This window comes from Melospiza melodia (assembly GCF_035770615.1).
Source record: "Melospiza melodia melodia isolate bMelMel2 chromosome 17 unlocalized genomic scaffold, bMelMel2.pri SUPER_17_unloc_1, whole genome shotgun sequence".
NCBI lineage: Eukaryota > Metazoa > Chordata > Aves > Passeriformes > Passerellidae > Melospiza > Melospiza melodia.
Window position 1 is genome coordinate 345,198 of NW_026948502.1, and position 25,483 is coordinate 370,680.

The 25,483-nt window shown below is 69.6% G+C and overlaps 5 protein-coding genes across 5 annotated transcripts; 2 read left to right on the forward strand and 3 right to left on the reverse strand.

Annotated features, from left to right (window-relative positions):
* Window positions 1-254: 254 nt before the first annotated feature.
* CALR (calreticulin) lies at window positions 255-3,616 on the reverse strand. The gene is given in 10 exon segments (XM_063181866.1): window positions 255-704; window positions 897-989; window positions 1,065-1,208; window positions 1,281-1,357; window positions 1,360-1,393; window positions 1,689-1,898; window positions 1,981-2,075; window positions 2,150-2,353; window positions 2,439-2,540; window positions 3,469-3,616. Coding segments are annotated over 10 exon segments (1,506 nt in total). The 5' UTR covers window positions 3,566-3,616.
* A 707-nt stretch (window positions 3,617-4,323) lies between these two features.
* On the forward strand, window positions 4,324-7,818 carry FARSA (phenylalanyl-tRNA synthetase subunit alpha). The gene is made up of 13 exons (XM_063181909.1): window positions 4,324-4,498; window positions 4,579-4,716; window positions 4,791-4,889; window positions 5,297-5,409; window positions 5,881-5,973; window positions 6,052-6,180; window positions 6,256-6,371; window positions 6,478-6,562; window positions 6,648-6,747; window positions 7,041-7,209; window positions 7,280-7,357; window positions 7,456-7,570; window positions 7,638-7,818. Exons 1-13 carry the CDS (start codon window positions 4,349-4,351, stop codon window positions 7,741-7,743), a joined length of 1,491 nt encoding a protein of 496 aa, XP_063037979.1. The 5' UTR covers window positions 4,324-4,348; the 3' UTR covers window positions 7,744-7,818.
* A 435-nt stretch (window positions 7,819-8,253) lies between these two features.
* SYCE2 (synaptonemal complex central element protein 2) lies at window positions 8,254-9,781 on the forward strand. Its single transcript, XM_063181867.1, is given in 5 exon segments — window positions 8,254-8,297; window positions 8,785-8,897; window positions 8,900-8,955; window positions 9,443-9,547; window positions 9,549-9,781. Coding segments are annotated over 5 exon segments (408 nt in total). The 3' UTR covers window positions 9,639-9,781.
* Window positions 9,782-9,860: 79 nt separating this feature from the next.
* GCDH (glutaryl-CoA dehydrogenase) lies at window positions 9,861-13,241 on the reverse strand. The gene is given in 13 exon segments (XM_063181930.1): window positions 9,861-10,343; window positions 10,345-10,371; window positions 10,441-10,606; window positions 10,682-10,807; window positions 10,896-10,999; window positions 11,105-11,324; window positions 11,400-11,446; window positions 11,448-11,530; window positions 11,832-12,002; window positions 12,277-12,330; window positions 12,333-12,338; window positions 12,735-12,881; window positions 13,059-13,241. Coding segments are annotated over 13 exon segments (1,275 nt in total). The 5' UTR covers window positions 13,129-13,241; the 3' UTR covers window positions 9,861-10,289.
* Window positions 13,242-14,389: 1,148 nt separating this feature from the next.
* Window positions 14,390-25,300, reverse strand: MAST1 (microtubule associated serine/threonine kinase 1). Its single transcript, XM_063181868.1, is given in 29 exon segments — window positions 14,390-15,084; window positions 15,240-15,382; window positions 15,465-15,571; window positions 15,573-15,602; window positions 15,772-15,894; window positions 16,150-16,241; window positions 16,244-16,381; window positions 16,973-17,152; window positions 17,224-17,630; window positions 17,699-17,811; window positions 17,875-18,328; window positions 18,330-18,366; window positions 18,450-18,551; window positions 18,668-18,833; window positions 19,032-19,164; window positions 19,279-19,417; window positions 19,763-19,971; window positions 20,229-20,316; window positions 20,393-20,491; window positions 20,723-20,792; window positions 20,903-21,004; window positions 21,180-21,386; window positions 21,794-21,869; window positions 22,316-22,482; window positions 22,983-23,061; window positions 23,409-23,484; window positions 23,851-23,939; window positions 24,666-24,697; window positions 25,202-25,300. Coding segments are annotated over 29 exon segments (4,392 nt in total). The 5' UTR covers window positions 25,241-25,300.
* Between the last annotated feature and the right edge of the window lie 183 nt (window positions 25,301-25,483).

Genomic DNA, 25,483 nt, shown 5'->3' on the forward strand with positions numbered 1-25,483 from the left:
TTCTCGTCACGTGACACCGGAACGGCGCCCGCGCAGAGGGCGGGGCTGCGCTTGCGTCACGTGATGGCGGGAAAATCCGCGCGGGGGCTGGCCCCGCCTCTATCACGTGACCATGGCGAGGCGGTTTCGGCGCCGGGCGGCCGCCGTCACGTGACGCGCGCGGCCGCACAAATGGCGGCGGCCGCAACATGGCGCGGGCAGGGGGGGGAACGAGGGGAAATAACGAGGAATAGACGGCGGCGCCGGGACGATCGTTAATTTAATAGAAACAGGATCGCGACACCCCCGTACAGTCCCGTGCGACACCGCCGGTGCTCCCCCCCCATCCCCCGTCCGCACCCTCCCCACCCCCGGCGCTGGTCCTGAGTCCTCGCCCCGCGGGGCGCCCGGTGCCGGTTGGGTCCCGGCCGTGCCGGTTCGGTCCCGGCGCGGTCGCGGCTTGCCCGGCCCCGCGGGCGGCGGCGCCCATAGAAAAGAGTCCAGGTCTCACAGAGACAGAACGGGCCCGCGGCAGGGCCCTCACAGCTCGTCCGCGGGGCCGCCTCCGCCTCCTCGGGCTCGGCCTCGGGCTCCTCCTCATCCTCCTCTTCCTCGTCCCCATCGCCATCATCGTCCCCTTCCTCCTCTTTCTGCTGCTTCTCCTCCTCCTCCTGCTTCTTCCGCTGCTCCTCGTCCTGCTGCTCCTTCATCTTCCTCTCTGCGTCCTGCGGGAAGGGGGTGGCGAGGTCACCGGGGGGTCCCCCCTGTCTCACTTCGGTGTCCCCCCCAGCTTTCCTGCCCGTCTCACCTTGGTGCCCCCCAGGTCCCATTTTCCCCCCAAGTGCCCCCCCAGGTGTCCCCATCTTCCTTGGTGGCCCCCCAGGTCTCATTTGCCCCCCCAGGTGTCCCCATCTCACCTTGGTGGCCCCCCAGGTCTCGTTCCCGATCTCCTCTGCCAGTTTCTCATCGTCCGTGATCAGGAAGTTGTCAAAGATGGTTCCAGACTTCACCTGCGGGCATGGCCGAGTCAGGGGGTGCTGCAGCCCCCCGGGACCCCCCAGGACACCCCTGGGACCCCCCCTCACCTGCCAGAGGTCCAGCCCAATGACCCCGAAGCTGTCGTAGGAGTAGAGCAGGGGGTCGGGGCTGTACTCGGGGTTGTCGATCTCGGGGTGCACCCACTTGCCCTTGTAGTCGGGGTTGTCGATCTGCTGCGGCCTCCACTCGCCCTGGGGGGCACAGGGGGGGCTCAGGGGGGCTCAGCCCCTTCCCCAGGCCCCCCTGCGGCCCCCAGGCCTCACCTTGTACTCGGGGTTCTGGATCACGGGGGGCTCCCACTCCCCATCCATCTCCTCGTCCCAATCCTCCGGTTTCTTGCGTCGGGGTCGGGGATGTGCTCGGGTTTGTCCCAGTCCTGAGAGGGAGTCAGGGGGCTCAGGGGGCTGCTGTGACCCCCAGGAACATGCTGTGGCCCCCCACAAACCTGCTGTGATCCCCAAAACCCCGCTATGACCCCCAAGATGGTGTCACAGACCCCTCAACTCCCCAGTCCCTCCATTCTCCCTTTAATCCTGCCAGGATGTTTTTACAAGACCCCCCCCCCAAAAGTTCCTGAAGACCGCCAAGTTACTCCCTAAGACCCCTCAGAGCTCCCCCCACATCCCATCAGGGCTCTACCAAAGCCCCCCTAAAGCCCCTCCAGGCCCCACCTCAGGCTTGGTGTCCTCGGGGTCATCGATCTTGGCCCTCTCGTCCCAGTCGTCGGGTTTCTTGGCCTCAGGGTCCTTGATCTTTTTGGGGGGCAGGAAATCCCAATCCTCCTCCAGGCTCCCCGACTCCACGCGGGCGTTGTCGATCTTCACCTCGTAGGTGTTGTCGGGCCGCAGCACCAGCGTGTACAGGTGGGTGAACTCGTCGTCCTGGGAGCACAGGGGGGGCTCGGCAGGGCTGGACACCCCCCAAAGGGGGCAGCAGGACCCCCCAAACCACCCCCAGACCCACCTTGCAGCGGATGTCCTTGTTGATCAGCACGTTCTTGCCTTTGTAGTTGAAGATCACGTGAACCTTCTTGGTGCCAGGGCCACAGATATCAGGGCCTGGGGGGGACACTGGGAGTCAGGGAGGGGCTGAGCCCACTCTAAGGGGTCTGGGGGATCAGGGGGACACCCACCAAACATGATGTTGTACTCGGAGTCGCCATGCATGTCCTCCTGGCTCAGGCTGGCCGGGAAGAGCTTGACGTAGCCGCCGCCGCAGTCGATGTTCTGCTCGTGCTTCACGGTGAACTGCACCACCAGCGTCTTGTCGCGGTTACTGAAGGGCTCGAAGCGCGACGACAGGGCGTAGAACCGGGCGTCCTGGCTCGTCTGGATCCCTGCGGGACGTGGGGCGTGGTGGGGAAACGGGGGATAAATCCCCGGCCCGGAGCTCTCCCCCCTCCTGCCGGGGGCCCGGCTCACCTTTGTCCTTCTCGGCGTCGCCGTAGAACTTGCCGGCGGTGAGGACGAAGCGCCCGTAGTCGGGTTTGTGCTTGGATTCCACCCACCGGCGGGTCCAGGCGTCTGTCAGGGGCAGGGGCAGCGCTCTGAGCTCCTGCAGGCCCGGCTCCCTGCACCCCAAACCCCTCCTATCCCACCCGGAGCTCAGGGTAGGGCTCTTTACTGGGTGGTTTTAGGGTTGCAGAGGAAAGCAAAGTCCCCCAGGAGCAGCCATGTGGGTGTTGCGGTGCTCACGATCCTCTTCCTGCCGCTTGTGCACCTGCTCTGCCTGCCCAAGGCTGAGCCTGAGCACCCTCATCCTCCCTGTCCCCACACATGAGGATTATTCCTGTGTCCCCTGTCACCCCAAAGAGCACACGGGGCTCCCCATTCTCTCACCTCACAGAACACAGAAAGATAAAAATCCCCTCCTCTTTTCCCCTCAGAGATCACAAGAGGGTCTCCCATTCTCAATACACAGAAAGATAAAGATCCTCTCCTTTTTTTCCCTCACAGATCACAGAGGAGTCCCCCCATTCTCCCCTCACAGAGCACAGGAAGATCCCCTCCTTTTTTTCTCTCACAAATCACAAGAGGGTCCCCACATCCTCCCCTCACAGAACACAAAAATCCCCTCATTCTTTCTTTAAAGACTACAGGAGGATCACTCCATTCTCCCCTCACAGAACACCGGGGAAGGGGGGGTGGGTCACTCAATTTTCTCCCCTCAGAAAACACCCCGCCCCCCCACCTTTCTCCCCTCAGAAGTCACAGGGAATCCTCCTATTCTCTCCCCTCACAGATCACAGGAGAATCCCCCCCTCTCCCCTCACGAAAGACGGGAAGGCCCCTCCATTCTCTCCCCTCACAAAACACCGGAGGGGGCTCCCATGCTCCTACCTCCCCTCAGACTCCCCCCAGCCCCCTCAGGCACCGCCCCCCTACCCCCTTCACCTCAGGAGCCCCCCCCAGGCCCCGCCCTCAGCGACCCCCGCCCCGGCCCCTCCCTCACCTCCATCCCCGAACTCCTCGCGGAAGAACTGGGTGGGGCCGGCGGCCGCCAGGAGGGCTCCGAGCAGGACGAGGGTGAGGACGCTGAGGGGGCTCATGGCGGGGGCAGGTCAGGGCACACTCGCTCCGTCCGTCCCGGCCCGGCGCCGCCCGGCACTGCGGAGGGGGGAGGAGGTGCCACCGCCTTTTATACTCCCACCGCCCCTCGCCCTGCCTCCGCCGCGCTGCCATTGGCCCGAGCCCGCGCGCGGCCCTCTCCCATTGGCCGAGCGCCCGCCCGCCGGCGGCGACGGCGCCCCCGAACGTTGGCGTCCCAGATGGCCGCTTCCCATTGGCTGAGCGCGGCGGCCAATGAGGAGCGACCACGCGTTCTGTGGGAGACGCCCCCCCCGCCCCCCGGCTCGCTCCGGGGGTCACGTGGGGGCGCGCGCTCTTAAAGGGACAGGCCCGAGAGTGGGGGGAGGAGGAAATTAAGGGGAAATTGGGGATATGGACAGGGAGCAACGGACACGCGGCGTGGAGCGGTCTGCTGCTCGCCTCTGCCGTCATACAGCGCCGTGACGCGGCGATGATGTCACTGATTAAGCGATGTCACGGCAGGTGTGCACGCAAGGAAGGTGAACCCAGGCCGGGGGCAGCTCTAAGGAAGCTCTGGGCAGAATCAGCCCGCGGTGAAACCGCTTCGCACCGTATGACGTCACCGCGCACCTCCGTGACGTCATGGCGCCCCCCGCACCCACCTGTGACCCCCCCGCCACACCCAACATGGCGCCCAGCACGCCCGGCACAGGGCTTGCGCCACACCCAATATGGCGGACTCAGCATCTCCATCCTCCCGGTATCCCGGGATCACTTCCGGTGTGCCGGGATCACTTCCGGCCATGGCGCCGAGCGTGGCGGAGCGGCTGCTTGAGCGGCTGGACCAGGCCGGGGCCCCGGGCGGGCTCTGCAGCCTCGAGGCCGCCGCCCAGCTCGGTGTGGACCACCAGACTCTCGTGGGCGCCGTGAAAAGCCTCCAGGCGCTGGGCGAGGTGCGGGCGGCGGGGCCGGGCGAGCGTGGGGCCGCCCCGGTTACCGGCGGCGGCCGCGCTGATGGCGGTGCCCGGTGCAGGTGATCGAGGCGGAGGCGCGCACGGCCACGCGATGGGAGCTGAGCGCCGAGGGCGAGGAGGTGCTGCGGGACGGCAGCCCCGAGGTGCGGCTGTTCCGGAGCCTGCCCGAGGAGGGGCTGCCGCAGGCCGAGGCCATGGTGGGTACCGGCGGCACCCGGGGCGGCACCGGGGGGCGGCACCGCGGCCCTCACGGTTCGCTGTGTGCCCGCAGAAGCTGCCCGGCGGCTCCTTGGGCTTCAGCAAGGCCATGGCCAACAAGTGGGTGCGCCTCGATAAGGGAGCGGCCGGCGGGCCACGCGTGCTCCGCGCCGTGAGTGACCGGGGGACTGGGGAGGGGGCACGGGGGGCACCGGGAATGACCCGGGAGGGGGCACAGGGGGCTCCTGGGAAGCGGGAGCGGCTCAAGGGTGGATGGATGGGGGTCCATGAGAACAGGGAGTGCCCTGAGGAGGGGTCTGGGGGTCCCTGGAATACTGGGGGTGGATGTGTGGGGGTCCCTGCAAGGCTGGAGCAGGCTGGGATGGATGGGTGGGGGTCTCTAGAGAGCTGGGGATGGATGGGTGGGGGTCTCTGGAGGGCTGGGGGTGGATGGGTTGGGGTCTCCCTGAACGAGGATGATCCTGGGGGTGACAAACGGGGGTCGCTGTGAATCAGCCGTGTTTGGGGAGGGGTCTGCTGCCACTCCATTGTGCCGTGCCCACCCCGGTGCCCCCCCAGGTACCCTCGGTGCAGGACACGGTGCAGGAGCACCTGGGCCAGGTGAGGGCCGGGGGGGCCCTGCCCGAGCGGGAGCGCGCCGAGCTCAAGAGGAGGAAGCTGCTGCTGGAAGTGTGAGTGGGGCAGGGAAAATTCACATTTACTGCTCCTGAATTGCAGAGTTCTGCTCGTTAATTAGCGCTGTGGGTCATTAATTTATCAGTTTTCATTCTGATCCGACTCTGAGGTGTTCATTCATCAGTTTCATTCTGATCCCTCCTCTTTACTCCTTTTATTGTCTTTTTTGGCTGGGAATATCTGATTTCTCAGGCTTATTTTTTATTGAGTTTCTGCTGAATTTTCTGTCCTTGATGGGGCATAAATTTGAGGCCTTTCTGCCTCATTTTCAAACCCTTTTGGTTGCGTTTACTGAAGGTTAATCTCAGTAAAATCAGGATTTCAGCGATCAATTAAAGGCTCTGTGTAAAACTCATGTGGGCGAAACATTAAATAAAGAAAAGTGAGGGTGATAATTAACGAGACTAGCATTAATTAAAGCAGCTGGTGGGGCTCTGGTGGTCCCCAATGCCCCCCTTGCCCCCCAGGACCCTCAAGTCCTTCTGGATCCGCAAGGGCAGCGCCTTCAGCACGGCCGTGGCGCGCCCGGAGACCGAGCTCACCCCGGACATGATCGCCACGTAGGTGCTCCCCAAACCCCCCCAGGACCCCCCAAAACCCCCCCAGGGCCCTGCCCTGACCCCCAGCCCGTCCCGCAGGGGCTCCTGGCGCCGGCTGCCCTTCAAACCCTACAACTTCTCCTCGCTGGGGCTGCCCCCGGCCTGCGGGCACCTGCACCCGCTGCTCAAGGTGCGCTCGGAGCTGCGCCAGATCTTCCTGGAGATGGGGTGAGCGAGTGGGGGGCTCCGGGCGGTGGGGCACGGAGCCCACCCACCCGTGGTAACGTGGGGGGGGACCCCCAGGTTCACGGAGATGCCCACGGATAACTTTGTGGAGAGCTCCTTCTGGAACTTCGACGCGCTCTTCCAGCCGCAGCAGCACCCGGCGCGCGACCAGCACGACACCTTCTTCCTGCTGGGTGGGTGCTGGGGGGCTATGGGGGCCTGCTGGGACCTCTGACAAGCCCCCTGAGCCCCCACAAATGCCCCTCAAAGCCCCCTCCTCACCTTTTTGCCCCCCCCCAGACCCCGCCGAAGCCCCCCAGTTGCCCCCCGGCTACTCGTCCAAGGTGAAGAAGGTGCACTCGCAGGGAGGCTACGGCTCACAGGGGTGAGACCCCGACCCCAGGGGCAATTCAGGGGGGTCCCACGAGTGTCTCCCACCTCCCTGAACCCCCTTTGTGCCCCCACCCCAGGTACAGGTACGAGTGGAAGGTGGAGGAGGCAAAGAAGAACCTGCTGAGGACCCACACCACGTCAGCCAGTGCCCGCGCCCTGTTCCAGCTGGCACAGCAGGTCTGGGGGGTCTGGGCGCTGTTGGGGGGTCTGGGGGTTTTGGGGGGTCTGGGGGCTTTAAAGGGCCTTGGCAGGGTCTGGGGGTTACACCCATGAGGGAGAACAGAGGGATTTTGGGGGGAATTAGTGGGACTTGGGGTGTCAGTGGAATTTGGGGTGCTCAGAGCAGTGTAGGAGGCTCAGCGTTGTTTGGGGGGCTCAGAAAGACTGGAACAATTTGAGGGGGATCACAGCAGTTCTGGGGGCAGTATGGGGGTCCCACCTGCCCCCTCACCCCTCTGTTCTCTCCCCAGGAGAAGTTCAGCCCCGTTAAATACTTCTCCATCGACCGCGTGTTCCGCAACGAGAGCCTGGACGCGACACACCTGGCCGAGTTCCACCAGGTGGAGGGGCTGGTGGCCGACCGGGGGCTCACGCTGGGCCACCTCATGGGCGTCCTGCGGCAGTTCTTCAGCAAGCTGGGTACTCGGGGGGCGCTGGGGAGGGACCCCAGACCCATCTGAGCCTCCCCTGACCCCCGGTGTGCCCGCAGGGATCTCGCAGCTGCGCTTCAAACCCGCCTACAACCCCTACACCGAGCCCAGCATGGAGGTGTTCAGCTACCACGAGGGTGAGGAGGGTTCTCCGTTGGGAGCAGGGGGGTCTGAGCACTCCCCAATATGGGGAGGGGGTCTGTGGGCATCTCACTTTCCCCCTTCTCCCCTCTAGGGCTGAAGAAGTGGGTGGAGGTGGGGAACTCGGGGGTCTTCCGCCCCGAGCTGCTGCTGCCCATGGGGCTCCCCGAGAACGTCTCGGTCATCGCCTGGGGGCTCTCGCTGGAGCGGTGAGTGGGGGTCTTCTGGGGGGGGACCCCTCTGTGGGCCCACCCCACTGACCCCCCATCTTCCCAGACCCACCATGATCAAATACGGCATCAACAACATCCGCGAGCTCGTGGGGCACCGCGTCAACCTGCAGATGGTCTACGACAGCCCCATGTGCCGCCTGGACGTATGACCTCCCCCTCCCCACACGGGGGTCCCCTCATTTTGGGGAGGGGTCCCCACCCCAAATAAAGCACGGTGTCCTGCAGTGCCTGTGTGTGTGCTGGGAAGGGAACTGCGTGTTTAGGGGAGTTTATTGTCACCTTGTGGTGTCGCACGGTGCTGGGGAAGCCGAGATCCGCCCGGGACCCCCGGACCCTTCCCGCCTTTCCCGCCCTCACCTTTTCGTCCCCGACAATTGGCCCGCGCAGGTGCCAATCACTCCTTGGGTCCCTTATTGCTCCAATCAGCAGCACCAAAGTGTGAATGGCGGGGCGCTGATTGGGCGGCGGCGGTGCCCGCCCAGCAGAGCCCCGTGAGGGCTGTGAGGTGAGGGGGCGGCCGGGGTCCCAGGTACGGCCCCGAACCTACCCCGGGACCCCAGCCCGAACCCACCCCCGGAGCCCGGCTTAGTGTCCCCAGCCCACCCCGGGACCCCGGCCCCAGCTCAAGGCTCCTTCCCCTGCAGCCCCCCGGGGCCGGGATGTCGCGGGAGGGGCCTGAGGGTCCCCGAACCGGCGCAGCTGGGTGAGGACGAGCCCCCCGACGAGGAGCCGGACAGGTACCGCCTTCACCTTCACCTTTGGAGTGAAAATGGGGAAAAAGAGCGGGGAGATGCGACAGGCAGTGAAGGGAGTGGGGACACACGTGTCACCGCGTTAATTAGAGGGTAATTCTCAATTAACGGGACTGGCAGGGCTGCCACAGCGCACAGCCTGTCCCTGTCCGGTGGCGTGTGACCCTGACAGGGTGCACAGCCCTGATGGGGGTCCTTGTCCTTGTGTGATCCACGGCCTTAATGGGGCAGAAATGTCCCTGATCCGGTCCCCATGGGGTTCATGCCCCTCGCACAGTTCGTGTGTGATCCCCGGCCCTGATGGGGTCCCTGTCCCTGTGTGATTCCCAGCCCTAATGGGGTCCCTGTGTGATCCATGCCCCTCACATGGGGGTCTCCGTCCCCACGGGCTCCATGCGCTGTCCCCCGCCCCTCCTGATGCTCCCGTGTTCGGCCGAGGCCGTGCGCGGGGGCCAGCGCTGGTCCCCGCTCCTCGCTGCTCTTCGCCTCGCTGGACGCCGCCGTGGAGGGGCTGCAGCAGCGGGCGCAGGACGCGCTCAGCCGCATCAACAGCGGCGCGAGGAAGCGCACACGGAGCTGAGCGCCGTCAGGAACAGCCTGCTGCTGAAGGTAAGCCCGGAGCGGTCGGTCCCCTCCTTCCCCCCGGGGCGCGGGGGACCGCGTTATTCCGCCCAGTTGGGCGGGACAGGGGAGGCAGAGCCCGGGCATGGAGGCAGCTGCGGAGCCCGGCCGGGGGGAGCGCCCCGAGCCCCCGCGGGGGCGGCCGCAGCTGCCTCCGGCCCCGCTTCGAGCGGCCCCCGCTGTCCCCGCGGTGTCCCCCCCTTGTCCCCTCCTTGTCCCCACGCTGCCCTCGCGCCGGACTCGGTCCCCAGGCCCCCGCGCAGATGGCGGCCCGTCCCGGCAGCTGCGGCCCGCGCTGAACCACCCGGCGCTCGGTGGCCACCGCGACCGGCGCTGCGGCTACCGGGGCGCAGCTGGCGGCGGCCGGGCCAGGCCGGGAGCGGCGCCAGCGCGGGCGGGCGCGCAGCTGCCCCCCGGCCCCGGGGACGGCGGCCGTGCCAGCGCCGGGACGAGCCGCGGCCCCCCGCTCGGGCAGGTCTCGGAGCTGGCGGAGCAGCTGGAGGAGCGGCTCTTCCACCGCTACGGCTTCCACAACGAGCTGATCCAGGAGCGGCTGCGGGCGCTCGGCGAGGTGCTGGAAGCGCGTGGAGGAGGTGCAGGCGGAGCTGCGCCGCATCTGCTGCACCGTGGAGGCAGCTTATCAGGAGCTCTGCCTGCAGCCCGAGGACTGAGGGGCACCCCCAGACCCGAGCGGGACCCCCAAACCCACCGGGCTGGGCCGGGCTTTGCAAAGGGGCGTTTTGGCCCCAAAGGGCTTTGCTGTTGCTGTTGCTTTTGCTGTTTGGAACAAATAAAGGGCTGAAGCCGACCAAAAGCTCGATGACGGGGCTGTGATGGGTCAGGACCCCCCCCTCCGAGGGTCCTGGCAGGTTAATAATGCTGACGAGCAGGGCTGGCATGGAGGGGCTGTCCCACCCTTTATTGGCCACGGGGATGGCGAAGGCACCAGAATGGCACCGGACACAGTGCCCAGCACCAGGGGGTCCCCTGAGTGACACCGAGTCCTGTCAGTGACACCGAGTCCCACTGGTGACAGCAGGTTTGCTTGGTGGCATTGGGTCCCATCAACAGCACAAGTTGTGCTTGGTGACACCGGGTCCCGCCAGTGCCACCAGATTTGCTTGGGGTGACACCGAGTCCCGTTGGTGACACGAGGTCTGGCTGGTGACACCAGCTCCTGCCAGTGACACCGGATCCCTTCTGGGGACACCTGGGTCCGGTCGGTGACGCTGTGTCCTGTCAGCGCTGCCATCTCCTCACATCCCTTCCCACGAGGAGCAGACCCGTCCCCGCCGGTGCCACCGATGCCACCACGTCCCCGGCTACACGCCCTTGGCCGGGGCGAAGGCCTGGATGCCGGTGATGGCGCGGCCCATGGATCAGCGCGTGGATGTCGTGGGGTGCCTGCGGGGATCACCCGCAGCTCAGTGGGACCCCCCGCGCCCCCGGGGGAGCCCCGGGCCCCCTCCCCGCCGTACCCTCGTAGGTGTTGACGGCCTCGAGGTTCATGAGGTGCCGGATGACGTGGAACTCGTCGCAGATGCCGTTGCCCCCCAGCATGTCCCGCGCGTCCCTGGCGATGGCCAGCGCCTTCCCGCACGAGTTCCGCTTCAGCATCGACACCATCTCGGGGGCAGCCCTGCGGGGACACGGACAGGGACACGCTGACCCCCTCCGGACCCCCCGGGCCCCCCCGGGGGACAGTGCCACCCACCTGCCCTCGTCCTTGAGGCGGCCGAGCCGCAGGCAGGCATGCAGCCCCAGCGTGATCTCCGTCACCATGTCGGCCAGCTTCTTCTGCACCAGCTGGTTCCGGGCCAGCGGGCCCCCAAACTGCTTCCTGCGGGGCGGGGCAGGGGGGGCACTGAGCTCTGGGGGGTGCTGGGGGGCGGTGGGACCCCCCCAAAGCGCCCCCAGCCCCCCGTTACCTGTCCAGCACGTATTGCCGCACCGTCTCCAGACAGGCCTCGGCGGCGCCCAGCGCGCCCCAGGCGATGCCATAACGGGCCTGGGTGAGGCAGCCGAAGGGGCCCTAGGGGACAGGGGGTGTCACCGGGACCCCCATCCCATCGGGAGCCCCTCTGTCCCACCGGGACCCCCTCCCATCCCACCGGGGATGCCCTGGCTCCCCGCTCACCGCCAGCCCCTCGGCGCCGGGCAGCACGTTCTCCTCGGGCACCTCCACGTCGTCCAGCAGGATCATGCCGGTGGTCGAGGCCCGCAGGGAGAACTTGCCCTCGATTTTGGGGGTGCTGAGCCCGGGGGTGCCGCGCTCCACCAGGAAGCCACGGACCCGCCCGTCCTCCTCGCAGCGGGCCCACACCACGCACAGGTCGGCTATGGGCGAGTTGGTGATCCTGGGCAAGTCAGGGAGGGTCAATGGGGTGCTCTGGGGGTCCCCCGTGTCCCCCTCACCCCAGTTCGAGGCTCACCAGGTCTTGGAGCCGCTCAGGGTGTAGGTGCCAGCGCTGGGGTTGCGCCCGTGCCCGCGTCTCCATCCGCCCCGGGTCACTCCCGTGGTTGGGCTCCGTCAGCCCGAAGCAGCCCACGAGCTCCCCCCGAGCTGGGGGAGGGGGCGTCAGGGGCACTCCAGGGACCACCAGTGCCCTTGTGGCCCCCCACTCCTCCTCCAAACCCCCCCAAAGCCCCTCTGCCCCTTCACCCTGCACCTGCTGAGCTAGGGAAGGGGGCATCAGGGGCACCCCAGGGACCACCAGTGCCCTTGTGCCCCCCAATTCTCCTCCAAACCCCCCCAAACGCCCCTCTACCCTGCACCCCCGAGCTGGGGAAGGGGCATTAGGGGCACCCGGGAACGCCCCCCAAAACGCCCCCCCGAGCTGCCCCTGTCCCCCTGGGGGTCTCACCGAGGCGGGGCAGGAAGCGCTCGCGCTGGGCGGGGGTCCCGTAGGCCCACAGCGGGTACATGACCAGCGAGGACTGCACGCTGAGCACCGAGCGGTAGCTGCTGTCCACCCGCTCCAGCTCCCGCGTCACCAGCCCGTAGCCCACCGACGTGGTGCCCGCACAGCCGTACCCTGCAGAGGGTCACAGAGGGCACCCAGGGACCCCCGGGGTCACCCAGGACCCCTCAAGGACCCTCCCTTGACACACAGCCCCACCCTGGAGACAGTGCCATCCCCTCAAACCCCCAGTGTCACCCCAAAACTGCCCCCGCAAGCCCCCCCACAGAGCCCCCAAACCCCCTCCCTGACCCCCAATGCTCCCCCAGAGCTGCCCCCCTCCCCTGAGCACCCAGGACCCCGCCTGGTGTCCCCAAACCCCCCCCCGAGGGTCCCCATACCCCCTGACCTTGGATGGTGGGGCCCAGCAGCCCCAGTTCTCCCAGTTCGGTCACGATCTCCGGTCAAACACTGGGTGACAAGGTGGGGGTCAGGGGGGGCAGTGGGGGGACCCTCCGGTGAATCTGGGGGTCCCCCACACCCCTGTGCCCCCACCCTGGGCCTGCGGGAGGGAAGGAGGGAGAGGATTTGGGAGGGTGTTGGGGGGAGTTTTGGGGGCCAGGGAGTTTTAGGGATACCAAAACTCCCCAATTTTGGCACAGGGGTGAATGGGGGGCTCAGGCAGGTTTGGGGGGGACACTTGGGGACATTGTGGGGCAGCTGTGGTACCATGGTGGGGACCGGCCCTGGGGGCTCCTGGTGGTCTGGGCTGTACCGGGGGCTGTCAGTCGGTACCGGGGGGGGTCAGTCGGTACCGGGGGGTGTCGGGCTGCCTGGGGGTGTTTCGGGGGGCGGTTTTTGGGGTACCCTCGTGGCGGTTGGCGTGCAGCACGCGGGGCAGCAGCCGCTCCTGGCAGTATTTGCGCGTCGTGTCCCGCAGCAGCCGCTCCTCGGCGCTCAGCAGCGCCTCCAGCCCCAGCGCGTCCTGCCAGTCGAACGGGGCGGCCACTGGGGAGGGGGCGGCACCGGGAGACGGGGGGGTCAGCACCGGGAAATGGGGGGGGAACACCGGGAGATAGGGGGGGGGTCAGTAACGGGAACTCCCGGTGTCTCCCCCCCCCGTCGCTGGCAATCCCGGGGGGGGGTCCGGCCCTCTCGCCCCCTCCCCACTCACCCTGTGCGCGGGCGGGCCCCGGTGCCCCCCCCACCGGACACCGCTCCGGGCCGGGCGCGACAGGCGGGCGGCCAAACGCAGCGCCATGGGGGGGCTGGGGGCACACAGCGGGTCAGGGACCCCCGGGGGGACCCCGGGCACAACCAGTTCCCTGCAGAGACCCCCAGGTACCCCCAATTCCCGACAGAGACCCCAGGCACCCCCAATTCCCGACAGAGACCCCCTTTGAACGCCCTAATCCGGACAGAGACCCCCCAGTTCCCGGCAGAGACCCCCTCTGAACCCCAATTCCCCCCAGAGACACCCTTTGAACCCCCAATTCCCCGAATCTCCCTCAATGTCACTCCCGAAACCACCGGGGCCCTCCTTTGGCACCCTAATTCCCCCCGAGCGCTCCTCGAGAGGGCCCCGACCCCCCCGAAATCCTCTGCAAACGCCGCCAAGGCCCCCCCGGTGCCCCCCGGTGCCCCCCGGACCGTTCGGGTTCAGCGGCGGCGAACGGACCCGGTAGCGCCGTGACGTCACGGGGGGTGGGTGGGGGGCGTGGCGGGGGCGTGGCGGGAAAACGCCGAGGTTAACCCGTGAGTGCCCGGGCTCGGGGATGGAGGGGGGGTCCCGGGGCCGTGACACGCCCAAAGCCCTCCCGGGGGTCCCGGGGCCGAGACGAGTGTCCCCTCCCGGTGTCCCCCCGGTGTCCCCCCGAAGCACGGCCGGGGCTCGGTGCTGTACAGCCTTTATTGGTCCCCGGGGCCCCCCCGGCCCCCCCGGCCCGGGGGGCGTTTGCATAGCGAGAACGGGGGGGGAGGGGGGGGGAACTGTGATGATGTCACGGGGGGGGATGGTGATGTCACCGGCTTGGCTGGCCCTCGGGTGACGTCAGCACCGGGTGGAAACCGGGCGTAGCACCCCCCCCCCCCCAAGTTCGGGTGTCACTGCAGATTTGACGTCACCGCCCTCACACCTCCAGTGACGTCAGGGCTGTGATGTCACCACTCGAAATCCAGTCGGTGATGCCACGGCCGTGACATCATCGATTCCGCATCAGCCGTGACGTCAGCATCCCCTTCCTCGAGTGACATCAGAGCAGCGCCCCGTGCCCCTCCCGTGATATGGGTGCTATGACGTCATCGCCGCCGCTCTGACGTCAACACCGGGAGCCAAAACCGGGGGCAAACCGGAGACCGGGATGGGAGGGATTGTCCGGGTCAATGACATCACACCGGGGGGGGTGCCGGGTCGGTGACGTCACACGGTGGGGGGGATGTCACAGTATTAACCCTTGGCGTACGCGGGGAGGGGCCGGGGGGCCGCGACCCCCGCATGCCTGGGGGTCCCGGGGTGCGCCCCCCTATTTACAACCGGGGCTCCGGGGCGGGGGCGCTCGGGTCAAGCTCAGCGCCCGGGGGGGCCCGCGGCGCCGCGGGGGTCCCCGGGGGTCGCACCGGGCCCCACCACCACGATGGGCACCGGCGCCGCCGCCCCGCGCTCGTGCTCCTGCACCGGGCTCAGCGCCTTGGGCGGGCCCCGCGCGCCCCGCTCGGGCTCCTCCGCTCCCGGCGGCGGCGGCGGCGGCTCCGGCCCGGGCGGGCCCCCGAGCAGCAGCGGCAGCTCCTGCCGGCCCAGGCGGCGCGCGGGGCCCGCGGGCGGCGGCGGCGGCGGCTCGGCCGGGCCCCTCGCCGTCCCACTCGGCCAAGCTCTGCAGCGGCGGCTCGGCCGGGAAGTCCTTGCGCGGCGGCTCCAGCCCCAGCTTGCGGGGCGGCCCCGGCGCCGCCTTCTCGGGCAGCCCGCGGCGGGCGAGGCGCGGCGACTCGGGCGGCCTTGGGGTGCAGCTTGGCGGGGAAGGCGGGCGGCGAGGCGGCGGGCGGCGAGGGCGTGGTGCGCGAGCGGCGAGAGCGGGGATGCTGCCGGCGGAGCGGCACCGCGCCGCCCGGTACTGCCGCTGCAGCTTCGGCGACAGCCCCTGCAGCGAGCTCGGCCGCAGGTGCGGGCCCGCCGGCGACGGGGGAGCGCTGGAGCCCGGAGAGCTGCTGGGCGGGGAGGCCCCTGCGCGGAACGGGGTCAGGGTGCGGGGAACGGCACCGGGGCATTGAGCGCCGCGCCCCGTTCCCGTGACCGCGCCCCCTTTCCCAAACCCCCGCCCCTTTCCCGGTACAGCCCGCCCCCGTTGCCCCGCCCTGCCCTCGACCCCCGCCCCTTACCGGGTTCGCGCGCCCGCGCGTGCGTGGGGGAGGCGGGCAGCGAGTCGGAGGAGGAGAGCGAGCGGCTCAGTGACGTCAGCGAGCGGCTCGTGTGCAGCAGCGAGGCCTGGCGCGCCAGGTGCCGGAACAGCGCGCTGCGCCGCCTGGCGGCCGGGAGGACCGTCAGCACCCGGGGCCTCCCGGTGCCCCCGGCGCTACCCCGCGCCCCCCGAGCCCCGTGCCCACCTCTCGTGGCCGCTCCCGGTGCCCCCCCGCCGGTTCCTCCGGGCCATCTTGGCGCGGGCGCTGCGGCGCCGCGCGGGGCCCAGGCGGATCGAGGTGTTCTCCAGCGCGCGTCGTTGTCACCAGCACCTTGGTCCCGCTCTGCGCGACAGCGGGTCACGGAGGGGACCCCCCCAACATCCCCCCCCGCACCGGGGCTCACTCCCTGGTCGTGGCTGACCTGCCATGACCCTGCCGTGACCCTGCCGTGACCCATGAGCCCCCAAACCTCTGACCCCGGTGCCCCCCGGTGCCCCCCCGGTGCCCTCACCTTGAGGATGAGCTCCACCACCTCGGTGTGCACCAGCCCGTGCACCGGCTCCCCGTTCACGTGCGTGATGAGATCCCCCGCGCACAGCCCGGCCTCCTGCCGGGGGCCGCCCTCCTCCACGTGCTGCGCCCCAAAAACCGGGGTCACCCACAGGGAACCGGACCCCCGGACCCCCTCTGCGTCCCCAAAACCGGGGTCACCCACGGGGCACCGCGGATGGGACCTCCGTGTCCTCCCCCGTGTCCCATGTCACCTCCCGTGTCATCCCATGTCCCCATGTCACCCCGTGTCCCCGCGTCACCCTCGGTGTCCCTGGTGTCGCCGAGTCACCCTCTGTGTCCCCACCCGTGTCCCCCAGTGTCCCCGCGTGTCCCTGACCCAGACGACGTGGTGCACGCTGTAGACGTCGCTGTCGCCCAGGTACACGCGGATGGCTCTCAGGGTGAAGCCGAACTTCTTGCCGGGCCGGGGATGGCGATGGGCGAGCGCGGCGGCGCCGCCACGGCCGGGGCGAGCTCGCGGCCCGGGGACGAGTCCCGGGACGAGGGGTCCGAGGAGAGCGAGCGCGGCGACATCGGGCTGCCCAGCGGGGACGAGCCGGGCGCCTCCCCTGCGCCCCCGGAGACCGCTGAGACCACACGGGACCGGGGACAGCCCCCAAACCCCCCCGGGAGACCCCCAGAGCCTCCCGCGGGACCGGGGACACACCCCACCCGTGGGACTGGGACGCTCCCGGAACCGGGGACACCCCACAAAACCCCCGTGGGAGACCCCCAGAGCCTGCCGAGCCCCAGAGACCGCTGAGCGACACCCCAAACCCCCCCGGAGACCCCAGAGTTCACAGGGAACCGGGGACACCCCCAAAACCCCCCCGGAGACCCCAGAGTCCCCCACGGCACCGCGGAGACCCCAAACCCACGGGGTCGGGGGTCCCAACACCCACAGAACCCCCAAGGGAGACCCCCAGACCCCTCCCGTGGGCACTCGGGGGGCTGCAGGGGTCCCTGGGTGTTTGGGTCCCTTTCGGGAGGGTCCTTTAGGGGGGTCCCGGGTGGATTTGGATTCCTGGGGGAGGTCCCGGATGGATGTGGGCTCCCAGGAGGATTTGGGCTCTCTTTGGGGGTCCCGGGGGGATTTGGGCTCTCTTTGGGGGTCCCGGGGGGATTTGTGCTCCCTTTGGGGGTCCCGGGGTGTCACCCACCGCTGGGGATGATGACGGACAGCGCCGTGGCCGACGCCGACTTGGTGACCTTGCCGGGGGCGCGGGGGCTCCGTTTGTCGCCGCCGGGCTCGGCGGGAGCGACCCCCGGGTGCCGCGGGCGCCGCAGCCCCAGCTCGGTGCGGGCCGGGGGCGGCTCCGGGCCCCGCGGGGCTCGCTCCGCTACCGGGGGGGGACACAGGGCGGTGAAGGGACCGGGGCACACGCGAGACCCCTCCCCGCGCTCCCGGCACTCACCCGGCGCTTCCTCGGGGGTCCCGTCCGCGGCCCCGTTGCGGGGGGGGCTCGGCCGTTCCTCGGGCGGGGGGTCGCGGGCTCCAGCAGCGCCGAGAAGCGGCGGCGCGCGCCCGGCGGCGGGCTGCCCTCGCCCTCGGGGGCGGCGGCGCCCCCCCCCTCACCGGCACCGGCACCGGCACCGGCCGAGCGGTGCTTCCTGCGGGGACGCGGCGGGGGCCGGGGGTCAGGGAGCCCTGGGACTCCCCAGGACCCCCCGGGACCCCCGGGCCCCCCGTGCACGCACAGCTCCGGCGATCCGGTTCTCCAGCCGCGCTCCCGGGTGAAGCCGTCCCGTCTCCCCTCGTCCCGCGGGCGCCCCTTGGCCTTGGGCTCCTGCGAGAGCTGCTCCAGGCTGCTGTACACTCTGCGGGAGGGCGGCGATCACACCTGGGCGCACCTGGGCGCACCTGGGCGCACCCGACCCCGCCCCACCTTGCTGAAGCGCGGCGAGCAGGACGAGAACTGCCGGATCTCCACGGGGCTCGTCCTCGGTCGTGTCCCTCGTCCTCGTACGACGTCACGTGGGGGTACCTGTCCGACACGGGCTGGGGGGGGGCACAGGTGTGTGAGGGGGGAGTCAGGTGTGAGGGGGGGGTCCTTAGAGCAACCTCGAGGGAGGAGAGACCCCTGGGAGGGGCTGGGGGTCCTGGGATGTTCCAGGGGTTTCTGGGGGCTTCTGGGTGGGTCCCAGGATGTTCCAGGGGATTCTCGGAGTCCCAAGATGTTCCGGGAGGGTCCCGGGGTGTTCCAGGGGGTCCCAGGATCTTCCAGGGGGATCTGGGGGGGGTTCTGGGATGTCCCAGGGTGTTCTGGGGGGTCCCAGGATGTTCCAGGGGGTCCCAGGGGGTCCTGGGATGTTCCAGGGGGGTCCCAGGGAGGGGCCAGGGCTGATCCAAGGGGTCCCCCAAGGGGTGGTCCCGTGGCAGGTCTGGGGGTTCCCGTGGGGGTCCCGTGGGGGTCCGGGGGTCCCTCCCTCGCTCACTGTCGAAGTAGCTCGTGTCCTCCTCGGACTCGAGGTGCGGCACGAACTCGGCTTTCTGCCGCAGCAGCCCCGTCCAGTCCTGCGAAGAAGCCGTGAGCCTTCACCTCCTGTGCGCCCCCTGCGCGGCACGGCCCGTCACGGGGGGGATTTGGGGGGTACCGGGGGCGGTCTGGGGGTCCCGGGTGGTCCCGGGGGTCTCACCTGCCCCCAGGCGCCGCAGCGGGTCGGGCTGCAGCAGGCACGAGATGAGGTGCTGAGCGTCCGGGGGCAGCGCCTCGTCCCCCTCCGGCCACAGGATCTCATCTGGGGGGACACGGGGGGACAGGGGGGGACAGCTGAGCACCGTACCTGAGATCACCTGCCCTGTGTGTCCCTTTGTCCCCCTATCACACCTGAGATCACCTGCCCCGTGTCCGTACCTGAGATCACCTGCCCGAAGAGCTCCTCGGGGGTGTCCCCGAAGAAGGGCACGCAGCCCACCAGGAACTCGTAGAGGACGATGCCCATGGCCCACCAATCCACGGGCTTGCCGTAGCCCTGGCGCAGGATCACCTCGGGGGCGATGTACTCGGGGGTGCCGCACACCTGGGGACACGGGGGGGACAGGTGGGGACAGGTGGAGACAGCAGGGGACAGGTGGGCTCAGCGGGGGACACGCCCCTGAGCTGCTGCAGACACACCCTGCTCTGCTGGCACATCTGAGTGCAGATGGGCACACCTAGGCACACACCTGGCACGCACCTGGGCCTACCTGAGCACGCACCCGTCGCGCCCGGCACGCACCTGCTTGTCGCGGAACTCGCGCGCGTCCTTCTCCATGTGCCCCTCGTACAGGTTGGTGGTCAGGCTCATCAGCCCCATCTTGGAGAGCCCGAAATCCGTCAGCTTCACGTGGCCCAGAGACGTGATCAGGAGGCTGCAGGTGAGGGGGCGGGGCTGGGTGAGCAGGGCGGGGCCCAGGTGGGCGGGGCAGGTCCCAGGTGAGTTGGGCGGGGTCCAGGTGACCCCCCCCCAGTCCCCCCGGGCTCACTTGTCGGGTTTGAGGTCGCGGTGCACGATGCCGTAGGTGTGCAGGTACTCCAGGGCCAGCACGGTCTCGGCGAAGTAGAGCCGGGCCAGCTCCAGGGGCAGCGCCCCGATGTGCTTGAGCAGCGTGGCACAGTCACCGCCTGGGGACATCGGGGACATTGGGGACATCGGGGAGATTGAGGACATCAGGGATATCGGGGACATCAGGGATATTGGGGACATTGGGGACATCAGGGATATTGGGGACATCAGGGATATCGGGGATATCGGGGACATCAGGGACATCGGGGAGATTGGGGGACAGGGGGACATGGGGGAGATTGGGGACAGATGGCGGACGTGGGGGACAGCGGGGGACCATGAGCGCATGGGGTGGGGCATGGGGACAACTGTTACCGCAACACCCAGCCCCATATCGCGACTCCCCGCCCCTTATATCGCGACTCCCCGCCCCATATCGCGACTCCTGGCCGCTGTCGCCGCACCTTCCACGTACTCCATGACCATGCAGAGGTGGCGGCGGGTCTGGAAGGAGCAGAACATGCTGACCACGAAGGGGTTCTCGGCGAAGGTGAGGATGTCGCGCTCCACGAAGGCCTGGTGCACCTGGTTCCGCAGCAGCAGGTTCTGCTTGTTGATCTTCTTCATGGCGAAGCGCTGCCGCGTGGCCGTGTGCCGCACCAGGTACACCGCCCTGCCGTGGGGGAGGACAGGGGAGGGTGGGACAGGGGAGGGTGGGACAGGTGAGGGTGGCACCACCGGGACCCCCGAAACTCCCGGGAATCCTCCCGGTATCGCCGGGACCATCGGTACGCTGGCACACCGCGCGGCCGCGTGGGCCGTGTGCCGCACCAGGTACACGGCCCTGCCGTGGGACAGGTGAGGGTGGGACCACCCAGGATCACCAGGACCTCCCAGGACCCCCCCCGGGACCCCCGGGGCCCCCCTCACCCGTAGGCGCCGTTGCTGATCAGTTTGATGGTCTCGAAGTCGTTCTCACCTGGCGGCTCCTTGGGCCGGGGGGCGGCGCAGCGCGGCCCTGGGGGGGGGACAGGTGACATTGGGGAGACAGGTGACATCATGGGGGGGGTCAGGTGACATCATTAGGGGGGGACACTGGGGGGACACGGGGGTGGCAGCGCCCACCTCAGCCCCCTCCTCGGGCTCCGGCGTGTTGGTGCCGCTGCTGTCGGGCTCCTCCAGGTGCAGCATGTCTGGGGGGCACAGGTGTGGCACAGGTGCGTGCGGGGACAGGGGGAGAACACAGGTATGTGTGGGGACACCAGGGTCACAGGTGTGCCCCCGCATACCTGCCTGTGTCCCCACACCTGTCCTGAACCCCCCCACTCCACACCTGTCCCGACATACCTATCCCCCACACCTGTCCCCATCCCCCCGTACCTGTGCGCGGCCCCCGGGCCCGGCCCAGCTGCCTCAGCAGGTACCGGGGGTGTCGGCTCGCAGGGGCCCCTCGGCCCGGCCCAGCAGCTGCGACAGCCCCGCGGGGTCAAACTCCTGCCGACAGGTGCGAGAGAGACAGGTGAGGGGGGCACAGGTGAGGGGGGCACAGGTGAGGGGGGCACAGGTAAAGGGACAGGTGAGGGTGACACAGGTGAGGCCCTCACCAGGCACTCGAGCAGGCGTGCGGGGCGGGAGATGATGATGAGGAGCCGCTTCACCAGCTGGGTGATGAAGGCCACCTCCTCCGACTCGGAGCGCTCGTAGGCCTGGGGGGACATTGGGGGCTCAGGGGGGACATTGGGGGGCCCAGGGGACACTTGGGGCATGCCTCAGGTTCGTGCTGAGCCCCATTGGGTCCCTTGGGTCCCCACTGTCCCCATTGTCCCCCCCTGTCTCCCCCGTGTCCCCGGCTGTCCCCAGGTGTCCCCATGTCCCCCTCACGTCCTGCAGCAGCCTCTCCATGCTCTCCTGCAGCTCGCAGAAGTATCCCGCCGTGATGAGGCCGTGCCGGGCCGTGGCCAGGCAGTCCCGGGCCAGCTCTGCCAGCTGGTGCTGGATGAAGCTCAGGGCGCCGTCGGCCAGGGGGGTCCCGCCGGGGCCGCAGCCCCGCACAAACTCCTCCAGGCGCTCCTGCATCTGCGCCGTGGCCTGGGAGGGACCAGAGACCCCATGGTGAACCCATGGTAAACCCACAGTGATCCTACAGCAACCCCATGGTGAACCCATGGTAAACCCACAGTGATCCTATAGCAACCCCAGAGCCCACGGAGAACCCACAGTGAACCCGTGGTGACCCCACCATGGCCACCCAAACTGACCCCACGGCACCCCAGAGCGCAGGGGGATGCCAGGGTTGACCCAAACTGACCCCACAGTGAACCCACAGTGACCCGATGGGGACGGACCCCATGGTACCCTGATACCCCGCAGAGCCCCCGTGGCCACCCCACAGCCCCCCAGAGACCCCATAACCGCCCCCATGGCTGCCCCACAGCCACCCACAACCCCCCCCCCCCCGGGGCAGCCCACAGCCCCCCAGGTGCCCCCAGCCCCACCTTGGGGAACCTCTCCTTGTACACGTGGTTCATCATCACGATCTCGTTGTCGTGGGACGAGGGCGAGCGCCCGGGGCTGGGAAAAGAGGGGCACGGCTGGCACCAGCAGGACCCCTGATGTTCCGCCCCCCAGGACCCCCGGGGCCCCCCCATTCCACCCCACAACGGCCACGGGGTCACCCCAGTGTTCCCCGAGTCTGGGTGAGCCCCAAATCCCGTCCACTCCCTAAATCCAGGCTGTCCCTCTGCTGTCCCCCCGTCCCCACAGTGACACCCCAAATCTCCCCCATTTTGACCCAAATCCCCCCATTTCCCTCCCAGATCTCCCCCACCATTCCCCCCAAATTCACCCATTTCCCCCCCAAATCCTCCATAAAATCCCCCCCAATTCCCCCCAAATCTCTCCCCCAATTTCCTCCCCACCTTCCCCCAAACCCCCCTCACAATCTCCCCCAAATCCCCCTCATTTCCCCCATTTCCCCCCAGCGCCCCCTCCCCGTGCCCGCGGGTCCCGTGCCCCACCTGAGGCTGCGGGAGCGGGGTCTGGGGGCGGCCGCGCCCCCCCGGGCCCCCCCATCCTCCTCGGCGAGGCTCTCGGAGCTGCCGAAGTGGCGGGACAGGAACCGCAGCTCCTCGGCCGTGGGCTGCGCCGGCAGCTGGTGCAGCCGCTCCTGCGACGAGCACGACGACTGCGGGGCAGCCGGGGGTCAGACCACCCTGGGACCCCCCAAAACCCCCTGACCCCCGGGACCCCCGGGTCAGCCCACCCGGGACCCCCAGAAACCCACTCAGCTGGTGCAGCCGCTCCTGCGACGAGCACGACGACTGCGGGGCAGCCGGGACCCCCAAAATCGCACCCGGGACCCCCCAAGTCCCCCTTGACCCCCGGGTCAGCCCACCGGGACCCCCAAGTCACCTCTGGCCCCCGGCTCAGCTCACCCAGGGACCCTCAAATACACCCCGGGAGCCCCAAATGTCCCCTGACCCCACAGAGCCCTGGGGTCACCCCCGAGCCTACTCCGAGACCCCCAAAGCACCTCCGGGACCCTCAGGTCTCCACCCCAGGACCCCCCAAATTCCCCCTGACCCCCATGTCACCCCCAGCCCCTTTTGGAGCCCCCATCGCCCCCCCAGACCCAGCAGAGGCCCCAAAGCTCCCGGGGGGCTCCGGGGGTCGCGCCCCCCTCACCGAGACGGTGGAGCTGGGGGTGTTGGTGCCATAGCCCGAGGAGGGCAGCGAGGCCAGCGACCAGCGGCGCCCGTCCGCCCTGCGGGGAGAGGGGGCAGGATAACCCGGGACAGACCGGGACAGCCAGAGACAGCCCCGGGATACCCAGGGACAGACCAGGGACAAACCGGGACACACCGGGGCACCCCCAGGATACCCCCCCAGACAGCCCGAGACAGACCCGGGACAGCCCAGGGATACCCAGGCACAGCCCGGGACAAACCGGGACAGACCCGGGACAGCCCGGGGACCCCCCCGGACACCCCCAGAGCACTGGGGACACCCTCGGGCATTGCGGACGCCCCCCGGAATTTTGGGACACTGAGGCTGTCCCCGAGCCCCCGCCCACCCCCGGTGTCCCCCCGGTTTCCCCGGTGCCCCCCTCACCGGCGGGACGCTCCGAACGAGAAGTGCGCGGGGGCGCTCGGGGAGAAGTTCCTGGGGCTGTCCTGGGGGCTCGTACCTGGGCACAGGTGCGGTGACGTCACCGCCACGCCCCGCCAGGCCACGCCCCCTCCCCGCGGGTGGGCGGGGCCAAGCGAGTGGGACCCACCCCGGGGGAAAGGGGGGGCACGAGGGACCCCAAGGGTGGGGAGGGGTCCCCAAATGTTATTGGGGGTCTGGGGGGCTCCTAGAAGTTTGGGGGCGCTGGGGGGGACTTTGGGGGGGGCTGGGGGGATTTGGGGACACCAGAGAGGGGCTGGGGACGCCTGGGGGGGGTTGGGGACACCGGGGGGGTCAGGGGGCTCAGGTGGGTTTGGGGACACCCGGGGTGGGTCGGGGGTCCCCAGAGGGGGTCGGGGGGCTCCGGGGGTCGCGGGGGTCTCACCGATGTGTCCGGGCAGCGGCGAGTGCGGCCGCGGCAGGGTGGGGGAGGTGCTGGTCAGGATCAGGCTCTTCCGGTTGCTCGTGCGGCAGCTGGGGGGGGGCGGGGGGGGGGGGGGGTCAGGACCCCCCGGGACCCTCCCCAAACAGGGACCCCCCCCCCCCTCACACAGGGACCCCCCCTCAACGTCACCGGGCTGGGGAGGGGGGCGCTCAAAGCCCCCACCCCAAAATAATAAAGGGGAATAACGGGGGGGGGGGGGGGGGGGGGGAGGGGGAGACAGCGCCGGGGGGGCTCGGGGAGGATGAGGAGGGAGAGGGAGGGGGAGGAAGGACGGGGGGGGGTGAGGATGGGGATGGGGATGGAAGGGAGGCGAGCATGGGGATGAAGGAGGGAGAGGATGAGGATGAAGGATGAGGATGGACACGGAGGATGAGGATGGACACAGGATGAAAATGAGGATGAGGACGGACATGGAGGCTGACGACGAGGATGAGGCTGAGGATGAGGATGGAGATGGGGATGAAGGATGAGGATGGACGATGAGGATGAGGATGGAGATGAGGCTGAGGCTGGCGCGGGAGGAAGGCCGGGCCGCTGCCCGGTACCTCTTGGAGCGGCGGAACATGCTGCCGCTGCCGCTGCTGCCGCTGCCGCCGCCGCCCGCCGGGACCGGCATCGGGGGCTCCGGGGGGGCTCCGGGGCGGCGGCGGGCGGGGGGGGCGGGGGGGGCCGCGGCGGCTGCAGTGGGCGGGGCCGGGGCGGGGCCGGGGCGGGGCCGGGGGACGCAGTGGGTGGGGGGCGCGGGGGGGTCTCACCTGCTGCTCTTCCGCGGCAGCGGCAGCTCCTTCTGCAATAACGGGGGAACGGCTGGGGAGCGGCGCCGGTACCGGGCCGGCCCCGGGGGGGCTCCGTGCCCCCCGCCCGCTCACCGACCCCCCCGGACACCCCCGGGCCCGCAGCGCCCTCCGGTACCGGGCGCGCATCGCCCCCCCCGCCCCCGGTGCCGGCCGCGCCCGGAGCGACCTTCCCGGTACCGGCCCCGCCCGCCCGGTACCGCCCTGCCCTGCCCCCCCTGCGGAACGGCCTGCGGTGCCCGGTGCCGACCCGATCCCTCCGGTACCGATCCCCGCCAGCTCCGATACCCCCCGGTACCGATCCCCGCATCCTCCGGTGCCGACATCCCGCCCGGTACCGACCCCCCTCCCGGTAACCGTTACTGCCCGGTACGGGCACCCCGCTCCCGAACCCGGTACCGATTCCCCGTACCGATTCCCCCCCGTTCCGATACCGGTACCGGCGCCGCCATCCCCGGTTCCCTCAATAACAACCTCCCCCCCCTCCCTCCCGGTACCTGCAGCCGCCGCCGCCGGATCACGCCCGAATCGTCCATGGCGCCGCTCCCGGTTCCGGTACCGGTTCCGGTACCGGGGGGGGTCCCGGCCTCGCTGCCCCCCCCGCAGCCCCCGGTACCCGCAGCCCCCCCCCCCTTTTTCAGCCGCCCTCCGCCATCGCCCGGGACCCCCGGGAGGCCCCGCCCAGGCCCGCCTTAAGCTCCGCCCCCAGAGCCGCGCCCTGGCCACGCCCCGACCACGCCCCGCCCCGAGGGCGCCCCCCCAGCGGCGGGGCCCGGTCC

Coding starts and splice junctions, on each gene's coding strand:
- FARSA (XM_063181909.1), top strand. CDS start 4,349: ATGGCGCCGAGCGTGGCGGAGCGGCTGCTTGAGCGGCTGGACCAGGCC. Junction 4,890..5,296: donor GGCCACGCGTGCTCCGCGCC/GTGAGTGACCGG, acceptor GTGCCCCCCCAG/GTACCCTCGGTGCAGGACAC. Junction 5,974..6,051: donor ACCCCGGACATGATCGCCAC/GTAGGTGCTCCC, acceptor CCCGTCCCGCAG/GGGCTCCTGGCGCCGGCTGC.